The sequence below is a fragment of the Erigeron canadensis genome, chromosome 6 (genome assembly GCF_010389155.1).
Source record: "Erigeron canadensis isolate Cc75 chromosome 6, C_canadensis_v1, whole genome shotgun sequence".
Lineage (NCBI taxonomy): Eukaryota > Viridiplantae > Streptophyta > Magnoliopsida > Asterales > Asteraceae > Erigeron > Erigeron canadensis.
This window is the reverse complement of record NC_057766.1, coordinates 22084712-22105546: the sequence shown is the minus strand read 5'-3', so window position 1 is coordinate 22105546 and position 20835 is coordinate 22084712. Positions and strand designations below refer to the sequence as shown.

The 20835-nt window shown below is 34.7% G+C and overlaps 2 protein-coding genes across 3 annotated transcripts; one reads left to right on the top strand and one right to left on the bottom strand.

The window, feature by feature from the left end:
- Positions 1-1835: 1835 nt before the first annotated feature.
- Positions 1836-8887, bottom strand: LOC122605396 (crossover junction endonuclease EME1B). Of its 2 annotated transcripts, XM_043778342.1 has the most exons (13): positions 8480-8887; positions 6288-6461; positions 5960-6003; positions 5576-5812; positions 5314-5467; positions 5103-5212; positions 4615-4790; positions 4194-4257; positions 3987-4105; positions 3514-3603; positions 2593-2707; positions 2073-2260; positions 1836-1963 (listed from the first exon to the last, which is right to left on the bottom strand). In XM_043778342.1, the coding sequence occupies exons 1-12, from the start codon at positions 8778-8780 to the stop codon at positions 2081-2083; spliced, it is 1764 nt and encodes a 587-aa protein (XP_043634277.1). In that variant the 5' UTR covers positions 8781-8887; the 3' UTR covers positions 1836-1963; positions 2073-2080. The 2 variants fall into 2 exon arrangements, with proteins under 2 accessions (XP_043634277.1, XP_043634276.1); XM_043778341.1 differs by having other exon boundaries at positions 1836-2260.
- Positions 8888-12641: 3754 nt separating this feature from the next.
- On the top strand, positions 12642-18868 carry LOC122605276 (kinetochore protein NDC80 homolog). The gene is made up of 5 exons (XM_043778185.1): positions 12642-13457; positions 13628-14109; positions 14426-14672; positions 17645-17791; positions 18404-18868. Exons 1-5 carry the CDS (start codon positions 12777-12779, stop codon positions 18626-18628), a joined length of 1782 nt encoding a protein of 593 aa, XP_043634120.1. The 5' UTR covers positions 12642-12776; the 3' UTR covers positions 18629-18868.
- The last annotated feature ends 1967 nt before the right edge of the window (positions 18869-20835 follow it).

Below are 20835 nucleotides of genomic sequence, written 5' to 3'. Positions count from 1 at the left end.
TATAGACCAACTCACACATATATGTATATGGATCATGGCATACGAATGTAACCACCTATAACAAAATGGTTATGTAATGTAATGACCTATTTGGGTGGCTATGTGATGTATGCACTTATGTTTTTCGAGCTATATGATGTATGTTACCGGGTATTGCAAGTTGTAACAGGTAATTGGTAATAGTTTAAGGGATAATAGCATACAAATGTAACCACCTATGAAAAAAGGGTTATGTATTGTATCTGGCAAATTTACACTCTGATCATCTTCTCCGATGAGTTTTCCGGCAACACCATTCTTGTATCTTGTTGTTACCGATGAGTTAGAAATTATACAGTCACCACCACCATAATACCATTTTCCCGGTGACACAATTTTCGATGACACCATTTTTTTCAGTCACAAGCACAAAAATAAAATTCTCGTATAAATAATTGTAAAATTCCATTTAGTTTTCGATTTCACTATTTATTTTGGGGAAGTCCAGATGAAATTTGTGTTTGCAACACCATTTTCACCATAACACCATATTTTCCGGCGAAGTGTTTGATGGTTAATTTTTGGCTAGGGTTTGTGCGGAAGTCATTTTTGAGTCGATTGGTACCGGTAGGGATGAGCAAAAGCCCCGTTGACCCGCGCCTGACCCGGAACCGGCCCGACTGACCCGCCCGAAGCCCTAACGGGCCAGATCACGGGTCACATTTTTAGTGCATTCGCGGGTCACAGGTTAGACGGGTCGGGTGAAGGCAAAAACCAAAAAATTGTGAAGGAAACCCGTGACTGACCCGAACCTTCACGGGCCAGGTCACGGGTCACGTCTTCATGCTCTCAAGGGTCACGGGTCAGGCCGGGTTTTGCCGGGTCAATCCGGGTTCGACCCGTGCACATCCCTAGTACCGGTTTCAAGTTCTAATTCGAAGTACAAGTCAACGCGGGTCAATGACATACGAATGTAACCACATATTACAAAATGGTTATATAATGTAGTGTGGTGACCGGTAACCTAAACAACAGGTAACACGATACATCACATAACCCGAAAAATGAAGGAGCTTATATCACATAGCCACCCGAGTAGGTCACTACATTACATAACTATTTTGTCATAGATGGTTACATTCGTATGCCATAATCCCATATGTATAAGCTGATCAGGATAACAACTAGGGCTGTCAATGGGTTCGGGTTCGGATTGACAGGTTCGGGTTGGTGGGTTGAAAAACTCCGACCCTAACCCAACCCACTAAAAGTTTCAGGTCAGAAATTTCAACCCTGACCCACAACCCGCCAACCCATAACCCAACCCATGTGACCCGAGAAGCAAATATATATAAATATAAAATGGAATAAATCAACCAATATAAAGCTTTATCATTGATGGTGTAAGCCGAAAACGAATGGTACAAAAAAGAAAAAAATACGAGGGTATTGTTAATACTTGGCACAAAGTTAACAAACTTACCGCCTCATCCTACATCACTTATCATCTCACAGAATTTTGAATCCTCCTTTTATTTCATATTTGAAGTTACTTTAGGTTAGAAATATAAAAAATAAGAATAGGACGTGTGAAATAGTGTAATGTGGAGTATAAACTATTATATATAATTCAATTATTTTAAAGATATTGGGTTGGCGGGTCGACCTGACAACCCAACAACCCAACCCGGACCCAACCCAGAAAAAATCAGGTTGGCGGGTTGGTGGGTCGAAAATACTCAACCCTAACCTGATTTTTTTCGGGTTGGGTTTCGGGTTGGGTCGAAATTGACAGCCCTAACTTCCCAGCATGTTACTTATCAACCACCTTTCTCTTGACAACGTCGCGAATAGCATGAAGGAACTAAAACTGTATAAAGCAAAATGGACAGATACAAAAACCAGGCCCCAGATCCTTAATGCTCAAGAAGTCAAGGCCCCAGTGTTGTCCAAATCAATGGTCATATAGCCACTTTACCTGAAACTTTGATTTCAAACAATTTGAGAAATCAAGACAGATATCATTGCTAAACAACAAAACGTTGAACCAGCAATATCACTGTCAGCATTAATTCTAATCTACTACGACATACACAAGATTTCATGATGCTTGTTGGTTGAAGAAATCAGCGCCACTTTCAACGTCATCAGTTTTGGTACTTCCACTTCGTGCCATCAATATCCTGTACACTCTCTTGGAACAGATCTCTCCTAATCTTCTGTTATCTCCAACCAACCCTTCTGTTACTAAATTTGCAAGTAAAAATTCTTTCTCATGTTCCTGCATACGCAGATTTCAACAAAGCAAATTGCAAATCCACTTTAGCAACACAGAATGATACACTTACAAGATGTTTGCAAAAGGTATCATTTATTTCTGATGAGGAAAAAAAATACTAATGAATAACAAACTTAATGCTACTAGCCTACTACTACTTGTTGCGAAAAAAAACGAAAAACTCAGCACCCTCAACACGAAAACAAAAAAACTAGTAAATTATATAATTAAACCACCCTAGATTCCCAATTACTAATAATTTACCATTGATTAAGTCTCCTATTAATCAAATATTAGCTTCATCTTAAAGCGCAAAAATAAAACATAATACTAACCGACTTGGCTGGATCCATATAGACCTTCAAGAGTGACTTCATGGTCGGATACTTCTTCCATATTGCTATAGCAAATCGAGGTTGTACCTTTGGGATGGCTACTAAAGCTTTTAACCTGGAAGGAAAAGACTTCCAAATTCATAAAGGTCGCAATTTGACTAAAACCTTTTTAAGTTGTTTTATTAACAAAATTATGATGTGTTTGGATTATGAGATTAGAAATGGGGTCTGCCAACGGGAATGACATAAAGCACTTGTTTTAAGACTTCGGATTCAAATATGGGAATGGAAACCTACCAAATCAAGTGTTTTCCATACATACTAGGTGTGGATGTTTGATTGGCTTAAAACTTTATATCTATTCTCATTCCTCTCTTTATTCAAACCCATTCTCATTTCTATACCAAGCAACATACCAAACGCCCTCTTAGAGTATTTTTGTGATGATAAGAGAGTTTTGTAAACATAATAGCACATTAGATATTTATATATTTCAAACCGAGGGAAAATATAATAATAAATTTAAGTGGGTTGACACAATCAGGCCCGATTTGAGACGTGCTACAAACATGCTTGTTTCAAATTGAACCTGAATCCCTCTTTACTGTTACCTAACCCACCCATTTTGCCACCCGCCACACACATGGAGGTGGCTCCGTTGACTTTGCCCTACTCTAAAGGTCCCGAATTTGAATCATGCACTTGTTTATTGCCCAGTGAGAAGGTATCTATATAGAGGGGCAATAAAATCAAAACAGTGATGGTCGTTTGTCCAACAAAAAAGATATAGAGAGGAGATTTCATTCTCTTTGGTAGACATTATCTCTAATATTATAACTTTTGGGAGGAAGAAATTAATCTTAGCACATATTACCGATCCCAGTATAATTTTTTCAACTTGAAATACAACAAAGTTCTTACCAAGTGCTCTTTTTTATGAGAGCTCGGTCAGTGGCATCTTTTGGAATAAGGCAACCATTAGCATTGACAGATAGCCGAGTGAGCTTCTTTCTGCAATTTTGATGAGTAATCCGGAGTTGTATGAGATTAATGGAAATAACTTGCTAGTACTTACAGAAAAAAATCAAAAACAATCCATTTACAGATCCAACATTGTAGGACATTAGCATTTGTACAAGTCTACAAGAGTACAAAATGTGTTTTTTAACTTATTATTGCAGCTTTAAGAATCAGATAGGTGTGTAATTTTAAGTTTATTTCAATAATCAATATTCTTACATTAAAGTAATCAGATTTAATATAATTACTTTTACCCAATACTGAAATTTGATTAATGCAACTACAGAACTACTAGTAGCAAACTAACAATAGCTAATTTTAAAACACAGCCAAAAACCCCTAAGATGCTGATTGGCAGGAATATTTAAGAGTACCTAAACTGGCAAGAGGCGAGGCTGCACGTCAAGCCTACTACATGTTCTGCTAATTCAGCTTCATCCGTGCACAATCTTGAATGTACACCAACAAAATGTGTACTTAATTTTGACAACAGCTGCAAAAAAAAGGATAATTGAACAGATTTTGTTCAATATCTTGCAGCTGATAATTAAAGCTTAATCAGCAAAGGATTAAATCATAACCTGTTCCACAGGTGGACGACTCCAGCCACTACGATTCCCGGGATTTTTGTAATGTTCTTGTTCCCTATGCAAAGCAAACAAAACCCTCAGATGGAGGAAACAGAAACATAATCGATCCATGTAAGTTCATACTGGTATAGTCTACCTATTGGTGACAAATTGGGAGGGTTATATCCTGTCTCAAACGAGTCACATTGGTGATTTCATAAAAAACTAACTAATAAGAAAAAAGCACTGATAGATCATTCCGACCCGTCTCACAATAAAATAAGACCTGTTTTGACATATTACCCAGCCCAACCATGTTGCCACCTCAACACTTGACCCTTTAGCATTTACATATAACCCGAATTTGGTATATATGTGTGCTTATATTGCCCCCTTTATAAGGACCTACTGGAAAAGAATGGATGAAGTGGACCTTTTGTTGATGTAGGCCAGAAGCCTATTTGTAAGAAAACAAATTGTATGAGATGGATAAATGGATTGAACACGAGAGACGTGATGCATAAGAGATTCATTTGCAACAAGGCGACAAAACTCCTCTGCCTCAAAAACAAGCAACACATATGGGATCTCGGTCCCACGAGTCAAGGCCTGCATCATATAACAATGCATGTTCGGTGTCAAATTTCTAATGGCTGGACTCATCCCTCCAAGGAAAATAATAAAATTGCCAACTAGAAGTAACCTTACAGTAAAGTCATTAATCAATTGCAACGCACCTATACCTATAAAACTTGAATCAGCTAAACTATATATGAAATAGTGGAAAGAAAAATATATAATGAGTCAGCTGACTCAGCTCAACTGTTTTTACTAGCTAAACCCGTGGACTCAAATTGTTAATGCCATCCCCTAAATAGTAGACACATAACCAACTATTTAAAAATTAAATGTGTAATTTACCTGTGCAATATTATCTGGAACAGACATGGTCCAAATAATTGACCTTTCAACTGGATTTGAAGTAATCTGAAATGTAACACCTTTTTCAGCCAACCTTGTAAGCAGTTGTCCTGAACTAAGGGACAAGCACATGCTCACATATTAGAATTTCCAGACACTAACAAAAATATATAGCCATAAACAGAGTCACAACACAGAAATTCAGTCTCACCTCCAACAGATCCTTGTTCTACTACTTTAGTATCGATTTTAGCCACAATGGATTGTTGAGCAAATTTTCCTTTCTCCCATCTTTCAATTTCTTTCTGCATCTTCTTCATCTCTGCAGCTTGTTCCTTCAGAGCTACTTTCTCTAACTTTTCTTGCTTCAATATGTGTATATATATATATATCAGTAAAATAATACATTCATACAAACCAATTAAATTTAAATTTATATATTCTTTTGTCAGCTAACAGTCTAAAACACATACCTCCTTTTGTTGTTTCTTCTCGATAAGTAAACGAGCTTTTTCTTCCTTTGTGCTTCTTACCCTTCCGGTCAAATCCCCAGCACTCCTTTTCTTATTTGTAATACCCTTTGTTTTATCTTTCATTTTTACATTGTTAGATGCCAGAGGTTGAATATCATCTTCTTCAAAATGATCAGAAATTTGAATATTATTATTTGCCAGAGGCAGAATATCATCTTCTTCAGAGTAATTGGAAGTCTGGATAACAGATCAGCCTTCCACATAATTAACAAATACACATATACAAACATAGCTATAAACTTATATGTAGACATTATGAAGCTTAGGTACAGAATAGGTATAACGTACAAAATGAAGCAGGGAAAGAGTTGAATGAGAAAGTACCTGCGGAAAATCATCTTGTACATCAGACGGGAAAGAAGAGCTTTCTGCACGTATGTGCCTCGCATCAGTTATGATTTATGAATAAATCAAGTTCCAAAGGTGTAACTATAAATCCTAACTAATCGAACAAGAAAAAAGGGATCTGTTTGAGCCAATGGGAAGTGCAATTCATATTTGGTTGTCATTAAGATGTCCTTTGTTCAAACCATTAACCAAATTTTTATATATTCCCGTCCTGCATGATGCAGAAAGCACATTTTTTTGTTCATTGTCCCTTAACTATGACAAACATCCACCACAATAATAAAAAATGTAAATCGTAGCTGACCTTGTAACATTGAGGATTCTGAACATGTTAAAGGCACTTCAAAATTATTTTCCACATCTAGAGTAGCTGATTTCAACTCCTCTTGTCTTTCACATAAGCTTTTCGCCTCATTTAGTCTTCCAGGGGAGCTCCCAATCCTATCAGGTTCTTCGTCAGATTCTAGACATATTAATCCTGTAGAACGATATCTTCAATATTAACAATTTATATAAATATATTATTGTAACCAGCAAACACTTCAGCTCTAAGTCAAATAAAACGTTTAAATATACACTTTACAACTAAAAAAATTCCAAAAAAGAGATTCATTGGTAACTACGTTCTATTAGCACATTATGAATGATAATTGATTATTCTTCTACATAGATGCAACATTACTTCAACCATCAGATATACAAGTGGCAACTTCAACTCTTGGTTGTCAAGTTATCCCAATAACAATAAACCAAAGGTCATTTAGTGATGAAATGAATTATTCTAGACTATTATTAATCTGTGGGCTTGAAGAATTCAAAAGTAGGCACATAGAAGATAAAGAAAAAAGCAGCTTCAAATTTCACAATAATTCTAAAGAGTAGATCCAGTTGGTGAAAAATAAACTAGCTAAGTGATGGAGAAAACGGGTGTTAATAAAAATTCTAAGAAACTATCATCTGGAGAAAGTGGAGATGTTGTAAACATAATACACCATGGTATATTTGTTTGTATATCGATACAAATTACTAGTGATATATGATTCTAACTTTATTTAGATATCCTGGTCATATAAAAATTTCCATCATGATATTTTAAGTGAGGTTCAATTTCACTCAGATGGTGGCCCTGTCATCTACTTCTTCTTTTAGCACTGTACGCCCCCTATACCTTATCTATTACAATTACTTACTGCTAATGTTAAATTATTAAATGGGCATCTCTATCATATCTTGGAGCCAATGAAGTATTTAAGTGAAGAAATCTATTGCTATACTTGACAATTGATACCATAATATTTCAAACACAGCTTTAAAAAATCTCATCTTTCACAAATCTATAAATATGCTATCTGTATCGTAATTGTCTTAACAAATTCGGTCAGCCCAAGTTCGCCACGTATATGAAAGATTGATCACTCACAAAGTATTGGCGCTTCTTTCTATGTTATATTGGCCCTTACACTTCTTTTTCAATTTATTAGATCAAAACTGCTTAGCTCTCAGTTTTCAAAGGAAGAGAGTAAGCTGGTTTACAATATACAAGACTTAAATCATAGACCCGTTGAATCTACTATCAAGACCATAAATCACAACTCAATGCTTACAGGTTGAGAGGTAGAATGGTGATTCTAAAACATGATACCAAGTTACAGACCATTTTGTTTTTATTTTAATATCAATTATTATATATCCATTATTATTATATACAACCGAGACCAACACTTTGATTTTTCGAAGAAGAGGATTTGTGAGCTCATGAAGTGTATTTGACATAATGAGTTTTGGTAGAAGAGTGATATGATCCGATAGAAGGTGAGCACTACATTGTCAACCACTAGATCATATATCATTGTTTATGTTCTTCATTAAAATATAAAATGACTTTCCAAGGTAAACGTCAAATAGAACAGTAGAATTTAGGTAGCAGACGAACCCTTGTTAACCAAAGGATGGTCCTTTTTGACCCAGAACCGATATAGCAGATACCCAACCCATCCGACATGCCCATATCGCTAGCTCTAATATAAATAAATAACCAACAAATGCATCGTTTGATGCTTTCAACTAGCAATTATGAGGACCATCAACACTAATTTAATGTTTTCAACAACCATGGCATTTGCATTTCAGCACAAAAAAGAAGTAAGCAGCACAAACAAGCAAGGCCGGGCCAATAATACTAAATGGTCTAGCTGTCGCTTCAGGCCTCAATATGTTACGGGCCTCAAGTTTTTCGTATCTTCAGTTTTGGACTTATGGTTACATTTTGGTTAAGGAATGCAAGTTCTAGGTCTGGGTGGGAAAGAAAGCATACAAAATCTCGACAGTCGCCTCATAATTGTTGTAAATAAACACGTTCTTTCGGTTTTAATCTATTTTTATTTTCACATTAAGGCAATCATAGTATCATACCAAAAAAAACAAGATAAATGGATAGTTAGAAAAGTGAATTAATAACAATTTTTATAAAAAATAAAATAAAAAAAGGGAAATTACCAGAGGGAGGATTAAGAGGGGCAGGAGAAAACATGAAATCTGGTTGAGAAACAAAAATAGTAGTTTTACATCTGAATGAAAACGGCGCCTCCTCCAATGGCGTCTCTGGGACAACACTAGTTGATAGAGGCGTTTCGGGTACAACAAAAGACGAAGGAGTTTTCGATTTGAAAGGAGTTTGTTCGTCATCGATTATGAGAACAGGGTTTGAATCAAAACTATTTCTTTTTTGTTTCTTTGATTGAAATTCTTCTTCGTCGTCGTCGTCTGACAGTATGTTCACCATTATAGGGTTTGACATTTTTTTATTTTTACTTTTTCGTCGTCTGAGAGAGTATGTACGTGTTTGAAAGTAGTGTATGCACAAAAAATACTTTTTCTCACTACATTCAAATTCAAAAAAGGGGATTCAAGAACGAAACCGCACCCAAAAAACAAACCCATCAAATTGAGTTAGGTTTTGATATTTTAAAAAATGAATAGCCGAACATAACCAAAGTTATATATATGTCTATTTTTTTACTAATTTTTATCTTTTCTTTAGTCTCTTATAAAAGAAATACCCTCTTTTTATTTTAAGGTAATTTTACCTTTAAATTACCAGAATTATCCTTGACTTTTTATGTTTTGTCCTTAATCTATAATACCTTATAAAGCAAACTAGATTCCTCCTTTAACTTAATTAAGAACCTGATAAGACAAAAATGCCCTTAAATAATCTTCCTTGCTAAGCACTCTCTCACGTGATATACCAACTATGCCCTTCAATCATTTTCGTCTCTAGTAAAGTAAAACCCTATCAACGCCACCACCAGATTGTCTTCCCCACCATCGCCGCATTGCGCGGGTCATGCTCGTTAATTATAATTTACACTCTAAACCTTTATTATAATAGTTAACACTTTAAGTCATTATTTTCTATAAATTTTCACTATCAATATTACATCAACCTACACCACTTGACACTGCAACCACCACCAATAGTACCATTACCGACACCACTAGACCGACATCCCCACCACCACCGCCACATTGCATGGGTACCATACTCGTATTTAAAAAAATGCAACCTCTAAAATACTAACATTTACTCCAAATCAACAAGGAGTGTAACATAAAAAGCATCAATTACAAATAAAATTGATATCAATTTCGTCCATAAATTAACATGTGGAATACTATTATAAATCTATAACACCAACATCAGTTAAAGAATAAGTTTTCGGTCAACTTTAAGTAAAAGAATAGTATTAGATAATTGTAGAACCAATCAATTCAATCCATCCACTGACGTTGTTTGTGGCATAAATAATTAGATGTGTCATGTACTGTAGCTAAACACGACATCTGCAACATTCAAATTGTTTTTATATTCATTGATTTTGAATTTGTATATCAAGTGAGTTTGTATGTTTTATTACATGTGTATATATATTTACAATTGGACTACATATTTTTTTAGATATTTGCTATAATTCTTTTTTTTATTGACATTTTTCATTCTCTACTATAAATTTATTTTAGTTTATTTCTACCAATAATGAATCCAAATTATGTTTTCAATCTTGAAGATCTATAAAATTATCCGAATTCTCAATATCATGAGCAATTTCATTTTTTCCAATTTTTGTAATTTTTATGTTCTAGTACTACATGTATCTGAGGTATTTATTTTCTATTTTGTTTAATATGTGTTAATGAATGTGAAATATTTTAAGAATCTACTTATTTTATTTTTTTCATGATAAATAAATAATTTGGTATATAATTTTTTTTTCTTAAAAAAATACTTGAAATTAAAAAAAGTTAATTATAAAACATTATAATGTATTAAATCAATACGAGTAATTTGGTTGGGTTGTTGTAGTAACTTAAAAGTTGGTTTTAGTTGAGTTGGGTCAATATAAAAGAGAGAAAATAATAAATTAACGAGATGTGGCGGCGGCGGTGGTAACGATGCGATTATTAATATAACAATAATTTAATGTAAATGGTAGTGTAGTTATTTTATGGTCAAGGAATGTATCTTTCGTAAATAATTTTAATAAAAAAACTACTCGTATAAAGATATTAGGTGAAAATATTTAAATTAAAGAATAAATAAAATAGATAATTTGGATAAATATGGTTGGAAAAAAGTTTAGGCATGTATTTGGTAGATTTACTGTGTAAGTTATGATTATGTTGAAAATTAAGGATATTTTAGGTATTTTACAGGTAGAAAGTTGAAAAGATGAGAAAGTACGTAGTTTGTTTTATAATATAAATATAGATAGATATACTTCATTGAAAATTTATTATAATAATTTGGGACTTGCAATAAGGTCTTCTAAAATTTGTACTTATGTTAGCACCCTATCCATAACATCTTACATTCATACTCATTTTTTTTTACTTTTGGTAGAAACTGAAAACAATGTCTCTACTTTTGATAGGGGTAAAGTTGTCTACATCTTAATCGTCCACAAACACCGTCAAAAATCGTATTGGGACCTAAAAAACGTAGAAGATGACATTAAAAGTTTTTTTTTAATATGAGAATAAAATATATATATATATATATATACTTTTCATATTTTCAATTCATGTCAAATATGAGAGTCTTTTCATTTAACACAATTTACTTTGAAATCAATTTTTTTTTCTTCCAATTTATTTTGAAATGTTTTATATATTTTTTTCTTCTTATAAAAAGAATTTGTGTCTATATTTATCTATATCTATCTATATTTATACTTTATTATAAAACAAATAACCCCCGCTTATTCTAGTTTTCAACACATTCATAACCCACACATTAAATTTACCATATATATACTTAAAATATTTTTTAAACCATATTTATCCAAACTATTTATTTCCTTTATTTCTTAATTTAAATATTTTCACCTAATATCTCTATAATACTTTCAATAAAATTAATTACAAAAGATACATTTCTTAACCATAAAATAACTAAATTACCATTTACATCAATTACTTAATAGCCACATCGTGACCACCACCGCCACCATCACCACTCGTTGTCGGTTTGCCGCCACCGCCGTCGCATTTGCGCGGGTATCCATCTTATACTTTATCATAAAACAAACTATCATTCCCCTATTTTCAACCTTTTATCTTTAAAATAACCCTAATTTTCAACACATTCGCAACTCACCCACTAAATTTACCCAAAATATACCTAAAATATGTTCCAACCATATTTATCTAAACTATCTCTCATCTTTATTTATTAATTCAAAATTTTCCACCTAATATCTCTATAATACCTTTAATAAAACTATTTAAGGAATTAGCCTAGTGGTAAGACAAACACTTGGTGACTGAAGGAGATTCCCTCAAGTTCTTCCAACTTGACTAGTCAAGTTGGGAGGATCTTGGCCATTGATTTCCTGCCCTTGATTTTCAATCAAGGGTCAAGATCCTCCCAACTTGACTAGTCAAGTTGGAGGAACTTGAGGGAATCCCCTTCCATTGACCTTAAGGTCTCAGGTTCGATCTCCGCTGGAGACAAAAATAATTCCTTTAAGATAACCGTTACCAATGAAGTCTAAACCCATATGTGAAGTTTAATTACGCGGGTTCAATCCTTTGATCCTTCGGGGTGCCCAGATCATGTGGGGATTAGGATAGAGGTATCTTACCGGCATCATATGGCTCATACGGGGTGTGTCAATGGTTATCCAATTGTGGTACCAGGGCTAGGGTTTCCCCATTACTTTAATAAAATTATTTACAAAAAATACATCTCTTAACCATCAAATAACTATAATATCATTTTTTTTACCGAACCACAATTACACTACCATTTACATCAATAACTACATTGTTACCCGGTCTCCACTGATTACCTCAGTAGATGGACACCCGGACAGTGAGGTCCCAAGTTCGATACTCTCGGGCATGAGATTTACAGGCTTTAGGTTTTCTAGGCCTTCGTGGAGCATTTACCGGGTGGGGCGGACAGAGGGAAGAAAATGGGTCTTAAGTCTACGGTAACCAGTCCAGATACACGTGACCCGACCCTTATTGTTCTAAAAAAAAAAATACATTGTTACCACCACCACCACCCATTATCACCTACCACCACCGCACTACTACACATCTCCTTTGTTAGAACAACTTCAAAGGCGGGAGAACAATAAAATTCCAAAATTTTCCAAAGGCGGGAGAAAAAAAAAGAAATCTCGAAAATCACTCCCAAATCACCGTGTCACTATCTTCTTCCATTTTACCCCCAAATCTCCATAGTTGGAAAAACCAAAAAACCCAAATTTCAAACCCAACCGTCATCATGAGAGGACCACCCGCCCGTCGCCCTCCTCCATCCGACCGCCAATCCAACCAATTCACCACTCCAACCCCAACTAATCCATATCTATTCTCCACCACCTCCCGCCGCGACTCCGACGCCAGTTTCTGCAGCAGCCGTCCTTCTATCTCCAACTCAAACCCTAACCACCGCGCCACCGCCATCAACACCTCCGACCGATCATTTCAACTTCACGCCGTCTCCACAATCAATTCATACCTTTCCAATTCCTCTTTCCACGTCCATCTCAAACTAAAACCCTTACCTTCCAATAAAGACATCATCGAAACCCTAAAGTTTATCGTCGCCCGTCTCGACCGCCTAATCGACAACAACAACAACAACAATTCTAATAATAATAGTTATTCAGAGGAGGAAATATTTTTGGTTTTGAAAATCTGGAACTGTCCTGTTAAGATAACGAAATCGGCGTTGAAAGCGCCTGGGACGCCGCATTCGTTTCCTAGTGTTTTAGGTGTTTTATATTGGCTAGTTCAGCTTGATACTTTTACTGATAATCATATTGTGAATGACAGTCAGTCTCGGTTGTTTACTAAAGATGCCGTGAATTCGTATACTTTAAATACTTATTTGCATTATATTAGGGGTGATGATGACGCTATGGAAGCTGAAGATGAACATTTCATGGCCAAGTTACAAAAGGTATATATATATATACACATGTTGTATCTATATATTTATAATTTCAGCATAGAGGGGTAAACAGTGACCCTAAATGCTTTTTATGTAAGTTTAGAAGTGTAGATAGATCGTCCAAAATAGGTGTTTTGTTTATTGTTTTGAAGTAATTTGTAAACATGCTAATATCATAGGAGAAGAATTCGGTGGAGGAGAATGTGAATATGCTGGAAGCGAATGTCAAGGATTTAGAGGGGAAGTTGGAAGCTATGAAGTCTGGGCCGACATTGAGGGAAACAAAGGAGGAGGAAAAGAGTCTCTTGGAAAAGGATGTAGTGAAGTTTAATGGCATAATCGAGCAGTTGCAGGTGCGTGATGCGAATATGGAGAAGCAGATAGAGGAACAAAAGAAGGAGATGGGGGTTAAAAAGGAGGAGACGAATAGGACCCTTGCGGAAAATGAGGAGTTGACGAAGAAGGTGGAAGAGCAGAGTATCAATATGAGGGATGCCGAGAGGATGAAGCGGGAGTTGCAATTGGTGGAGAGAGATGTTGGAGAGGCTGAGATTGAGAGGAATCAGTGGGAAGAGAAGTGTTGGGATGTTAACACTGCCATCGGGACAAAGTTGAAGGAGATTCAGGCCCTCCAGATTGAATGCAACCAGGCTATCAGGAGGTACTTTTTGTGATTTAGTATAGCTGTGTTTCATTAACTATTTGCAATCTCATGTATTTTGCATCACATGCAAAATGATAGAATGGTGAATCATTATGTTTGATGTTGTGTTAAAATCTTTGTCATTTAATTTTGATCTTCATTTGAAGATTATAGATGTGATTAGGTTGTTGCTGCTTATTTTTAGGTCCTGTAATTGCCAGTGTTTAAAATCAAGGTTAATTGTCTTTGGAGGAACATAACATGAACATGAATATGCCAGACAGTACAATTTTAGTGAACATCTGATTGATGTTTATGTTTTTTGAATTTGTAGGTTGAAACTTGAAAATGACATCCATTATGAGTTGAATGCCAAAGGTTCAACTGTTGCTGAGGTGCTTGGAATCGATTATAAATCAACATTGAAGCCTGCACTTGCTTCTAACAGTGACGAGATTAAGAAAACGTCACTTGAAAATTTTGAAACTCAGATTCATCTTCAACAAGCTTCTCGTGAGATTGAGGCAAAGATTGATGCAAAACGAAATCGTATGGCCATGCTTCAATCGCGAATTGATGAAGTAAGTCCTACAATCTTACTCTCCTGGTATCAAAATTATATTATGGTTTATAGGTACTCTTTACCCCCTGGGATTAATTATGTAACTAATTACATGATTTCCGAACTAAAACTGGTGTCTGCTATCATATCTGCTATGACTGAGGTCTAATAAGTTGACACACCGTTGTTGAATGATATAGAACTTATGATTTACTACTTCATGTTTCATTGTATAATATAATACATGATTAAAAGTTAAAAACTACCTAGTCGGTCTTTGTTGTTTCATTGTATAATATAATACATGATTAAAAGTTAAAAACTACCTAGTCGGTCTTTGACTCACATAACTTGTTCTTAACGTTAATAGTAAACACTAGTTTCGCCATGGATTATCGACCCATAAGTTTCACCAGATGTCTTGCATTCTATGAGTATCCTCTTATTAAAGTTTCACTAGACCACTTTATCATTATGTCAGCCGTCAAGTGGAGTGTGAAGTTTTAGATAGGTAACCATATAGATATTGAATACTTGTTAAAGATATGTAATATAACTCCATGGTTTTTCATTTAGTCCATTTTGGGTACGGTCCTACAAACAAGCGTGCTTTATTTTTGCTTCTAGTTATCGAATTGCCCTGTTTGCTGTCTTTTGAGATTCAACCAAAGTGACATCTTGGGATCTTAAACATTTTCTCAGTTTAAAAACACATGCTGTAACGTAACATCTCCAAAACCTAGCCATACAAGTTTATGTTGATTGTGGTGTCATTAACCAAGTGGGGTTTTAATAATTCTGTGGCATTTAGACCACAGATTTGCTCAATTAGCTGTCTAAGTCTATCTAAGCGCTGTGTAACTTAATAAAGAATATCACATTCATATTTGTGTACTAAGATCCAACCATCTTTGTTTCTAAAATAAACATTTTATGGACTGACAGAAAGAATATTGAAGAATAAAATGAAACTAATCATAGTAGCAGGTACACACATTGGAGCATAGCTCTTAAACTACCCCAAGCATCATGAGGCTTGTATAAGCTTCATGAGTGTCTAATATAAAATGCATCGTTATAGTGTATTCCTTGGAAAATGCTTTGTATAATCCCTTATCTTAGATATCAGCATTTACAATGATTCCAATTTATTAGTATAAAATATCGGTATGACTCATTGCAAAGTTTCAACTAAAACTGGTGTCTGCTATCATATCTGCTATGTCTGAGATCTAGTAAGTTGACACACCGTTGTTGAACGATATAGAACTTATGATTTACTACTTCATGTTTCATTGTATAATATAATACATGATTAAAAGTTAAAAACTACCTAGTCGGTCTTTGACTCACATAACTTGTTCTTAACATTAATAGTAAACACTAGTTTCTCCATCGGTTATTGACCCATAAGTTTCACCAGATGTCTTGCATTCTATGAGTATCCTCTTATTAAAGTTTCACTAGACCACTTTATCATTATGTCAGCCGTCAAGGAGAGTGTGAAGTTTTAGATAGGTAACCATAAAGATATTGAATACTTGTTAAAGATATGTAATATAACTCCATGGTTTTTCTTTTAGTCCATTTTGGGTACGGTCCTACAGACAAGCGTGCTTTATTTTTGCTTCTAGTTATCGAATTGCCCTGTTTGCCGTCTTTTGAGATTCAACCACAGTGACATCTTGGGATCTTAAACATTTTCTCAGTTTAAAAACACATGATGTAATGTAACATCTCCAAAACCCAGCCATACAAGTTTATGTTGATTGTGGTGTCATTAACCAAGTGAGGTTTCAATAATTATGTGGTATTTAGACCACAACTTTGCTCAATTAGCTGTCTAAGTCTATCGAAGCGCTCTGTAACATAATAAAGAAAATCACATTCATATTTGTGAGTACTAAGATCCAGCCATCTTTGTGTCTAGAATAAACATTTTATGGACTGACAGATTAAGTAGTTAAGGAAATAAATTTCGGTGTTTCGGTCACAGACTGGTATACGAAATATCGTTTTTTCCGGGGGATAAGTATCTTGTAATGTAACAAACTTTGAACGAATGTCTATAGTAGGAAATAACTAAAGTTGTGTGTATTATATGTAAACAACTCGAAAATAATGTTTATTGTATGTAAGAAAATGTATTCAACCAATTAAAATCAGACAAGTGGCACCTCTATATGGTTGCCACGTATGTTTTCTTACATACAATAAACATTTTATAAAGTTGTTTACATACAATTCACAAAACTTTAGTTATTTCCTACTATAGACATTCGTCCAAAGTTTGTTACATTCCAGGATACTTATCCCTTTTTTCATGTGGTATTTCGGTAATTATAATATTATATATATATTTATATATATACATAAATAAGAGTAAAAGATAAAACCTGGAAGTGCTGAAACAGAATTCACCGAAATTTCGGAAATTTCAGTGGTATTTCGGTCAAAACCACCGAAAATTTCGGAAACGATATTTAAACCGAAATTCAATACCGAAATTACGTCCCACCACCGAAAACTGGTATACCACCGAAATTGATAACATAGCCGACAAAGAATATTGAATGATAAAATGAAACTAATCATAGTGGCAGGTACACACATTGGAGAATAGCTCGTAAACTACCCCAAGCATCATGAGGCTTGTATAAGCTTCATGAGTGTCTAATATAAAATGCATCGTTATAGTATATTCCTTGGAAAATGCTTTGTACAATCCCTTATCTTAGATATCAGCATTTACAATGATTCCAATTTATTAGTATAAAATACCGGTACGAGTCATTGCAAAGTTTCAACTTTCAAGGGCCTGTGTAGGTTGTCTTGTTTGATGTCAAACAGCCTCAAAGGGTTACAAAATATTACCAATTTGTTTTAATCAGCTTAGATAAACTATTTCTTTTATTATAGTTAGACCTACGCAAAATCTGTACTCATCCTTTTATTGTTTTTTTGACGATGCTATTCTGATTGTTTGATTAGTTGGAAAATCAATTGAATCTGATGAAGAATGGAACACAAGATTACATCTCCAGGTGTGCGATGGAGGCTAGGCGTTCCATCGAGAATGCAGAAGCCGAGTCTCATGATGTTGATGCTGTTGAAAAAGAAGCTCGTGAAGTTGTGGAGGTAATGTTTTTCTCTCCTTTGGGAACCAAGTTACATGTTTATAAAGTTTGACACTGAAGCAAGATCACTTGTTTATATAAGAAATGGTGCATTCAAAATAAATGTTGGGAATTATTATTTATAAATTTTGACTCTTGATCTAATAGTTGGGCTCTTGGGAAATACCCATAGTTTTTGTAAATTAGGTGAATGTTGTGGACCTGTACTGAGGATACGAATTAGGGTGGGACTTTGATCTGTTTATCTTTGAATGGGTTCAATTGTAGTATGTTTTCTTTCTAATGTCTCAAAATGGTAAAGAAAAAGAGATAAAACAATGACTTGGGTTGGTATTGTACCAAAGCTGCTGAAGTTGAACGTGTACTTTATTCTGTAAATGTACTTTATCATTTTGTTCAAATAAGTTAAATTATCATCAAAATGTCATCGCTTATGACTTCATTTCATTTGGTGAGTTTTGTGCCCTACAAATAATACAAATGCTAAAAGTAGTCAGCCCATAATTAGCTTTAATTGTAACTTTGATCTGTCTTCAGTGTCTTGTATAGAACATCAATATTTCATCTGATTGTTTCCATCACATTGTATTTGTAACAAACTATATATTTGTAGACTTCCAAAGCGAGGTTGCAAGAAACAAAGGTGCAGTATGATGATGAAGTTCAGATGTGTGAACATGAGCTCTTTAAATTGATTGATACGGTCTCGAAATACAAAGAGTTTACAGTTTCAAAATTAACAGAGATGGAAAATGATGTTGCAGCGACTGCTGCTGCTATAGCACAAGCTCACAATGACTCAGTAAGATCCAGTATCAAGAATTACCCTAATAAATGAACAAAGATTTTCCCTGATAACTCGACAACTTAAGGTATAGATTACGAGTTCTATTCACTTGAGTTTTTGATGCAAGAGATCATGAAACAATTTCTAGATATAAGTTTGATTCTTCTTTATCCTAAGGTTCTTATTATCCCTCGAAATGTGGTTGAATATGTTCATGGGTTTTGGCTTTATAAAACTCCATGCTTTGTACTGTTCTCTTCAACAATACAATAATCTGGGAGAGTGTGTGGCTATCATGTGTGATTTAGTTAATCTGGGTGAGTGCTGCTTATCTTGAAATTGACCTACATGCTGAACCATTATTTGTTTTGAAAAGCCCCTTGTACGCTTAGTTGAATGAGAACCTTTAAGACCAATCTGATAAAGAGAGAATATTATGATAACATGGGAGAGGGCGTGGAGCTCTGACCAACTTACTTGAATCCCGGCCATAGTTCAACAAACTTACTTAGGAAACAGATTTGTAGGACGTAGATAAACAACTAGTGCAACGAGGTGTGCGTACTACACCCCTTAACAAGGAATCTGCTTCGTTATCATCCTCGTCGGCTGTGAGGTTTGTATTTGAGGGCATAGCCAGCATTCATAATGCATAACCCCAACAATGCAGGTACGGTCTCTCTCTAAACATAGCAGTTAATACATTCATCACTAGTGGATTATAACCACATGAATCAACTATATATATTGGACATTAGTAGTCTCTTATTAAGTTCTTGAAAAAATCTAGGCTATATTCATTCGAGCATCCTTGGTCCTTGTAAGAATGGGAAATTTTCTCTTATTAATTGTCTCTTATTAATAAACAAAAAAACAAATATATTGACTTAATTCAATACCAACACTAGCACTTTATTAATTTAGTCCCTTAATGGTTAAAAAAACAAAACAAACAGGAACGAAACTAGTCACCCATAGTGCAGAAGTTCATGGAATTGTGATTGCGTCTGCAAAACGTATTAAATCACAGGGATCATTTTTGCAATTAACTTAAACCAAAATGACTAAGAACCCCTCCCCCATAAACCACACTTCTAGTTATTATGCCGATTTCCTTTTTCATTTCATGGGCCTTTCCGTACCAGTTAGTGATATCGAATCTGAAAAGATTAATAAGGGAGATGATATTCTTACCACAAATTTTGATAAATGTACCACAACGTACAAAGTTTATAGTTAATTATACAAGCCAATAATGCATAATTTTGGTATATCTATCAAAAGAAGTGGTACCAATATCACTTCCCGATTAATAATACTCCTGACGACATCATTGAGCAGATATTTATAAGATTGGATGTGAAGGATATAATCAGATGCAAGGGTGTGTGTAAGTGGTGGCAATCCCTTATTTCTAGCCCTGGTTTTGTTAAATCTCAATTAGACCACAGTTACAAGATAGATGCTAAAACTAATGGAAGTAGTCATAGGAGGATCGTCATGGCTCGAATTACACCTGCTGATGTTAAAAGAAACTGTGTGCGTGAAGTCGATGACTACACTTTTGACTTTCATGACTGCCATCTTGCTGGTTCTTCAAATGGCCTAGTATGCATCACTCCAAACACTCAGTGGGTTTTAGTTGGCAATCCCTCAACTCGAGAGGTGAGAAAAATGACAGTTCCCCCATGTTCAACATTCCTCATAAGATCAGTATGTTGGGGTTTTGGTTATGACTCAGCCACCGATGATTACAAGGTTATACGAATCTTCAGACAAGATAAAGATGCATTGCCATGTTTTATAGTCTTGACCTTGAAATCTAATGCTTGGAAATTTGTTGCACACCTAAGGTATACATTTATCAGTAGGATTTAGGGGTGTTCACGGTTTGGTTTTTACCCGGTTAAACTGTAAACCGAACCGTTTAAAAAACCGAATAAAACCAAACCGTTTTTGAATTTGGTTTTAGGTTTGGTTTGTAACCGAAACCAAATTATATATTCGGATTTTGGTTTGGTTATGGGTAAAGGATAATTAATTTGGTTAAACCGAAAAAACTGAATAACCTATATTACTATTATGTATTATTAAAAATATTTAATTCGTATCTTTTTTTTTATGGACAATTATTAATGTATTTTTTACTTTATATGTCTATTTGTTTATCATATTAAATTTTTTATGATATTAGATAAATTCAATTTTAATTAATGATGACAAACAAGAGTTTAGTTGTTTCACTTATGTTATTTGTT

What these genes read in the sequence shown, in the direction of transcription:
- LOC122605396 (XM_043778341.1), bottom strand. Translation starts at nt 8,780, where the DNA reads ATGTCAAACCCTATAATGGTGAACATACTGTCAGACGACGACGACGAA. An exon ending in CTCGCCTCTTGCCAGTTTAG is followed by an intron (nt 3,604 to 3,986) that starts GTACTCTTAAAT and finishes TCAAAATTGCAG; the next exon opens with AAAGAAGCTCACTCGGCTAT. An exon ending in ATATGGATCCAGCCAAGTCG is followed by an intron (nt 2,261 to 2,592) that starts GTTAGTATTATG and finishes CTGCGTATGCAG; the next exon opens with GAACATGAGAAAGAATTTTT.
- LOC122605276 (XM_043778185.1), top strand. Translation starts at nt 12,777, where the DNA reads ATGAGAGGACCACCCGCCCGTCGCCCTCCTCCATCCGACCGCCAATCC. An exon ending in TGCAACCAGGCTATCAGGAG is followed by an intron (nt 14,110 to 14,425) that starts GTACTTTTTGTG and finishes TTGAATTTGTAG; the next exon opens with GTTGAAACTTGAAAATGACA. An exon ending in AAGCTCGTGAAGTTGTGGAG is followed by an intron (nt 17,792 to 18,403) that starts GTAATGTTTTTC and finishes ATATATTTGTAG; the next exon opens with ACTTCCAAAGCGAGGTTGCA.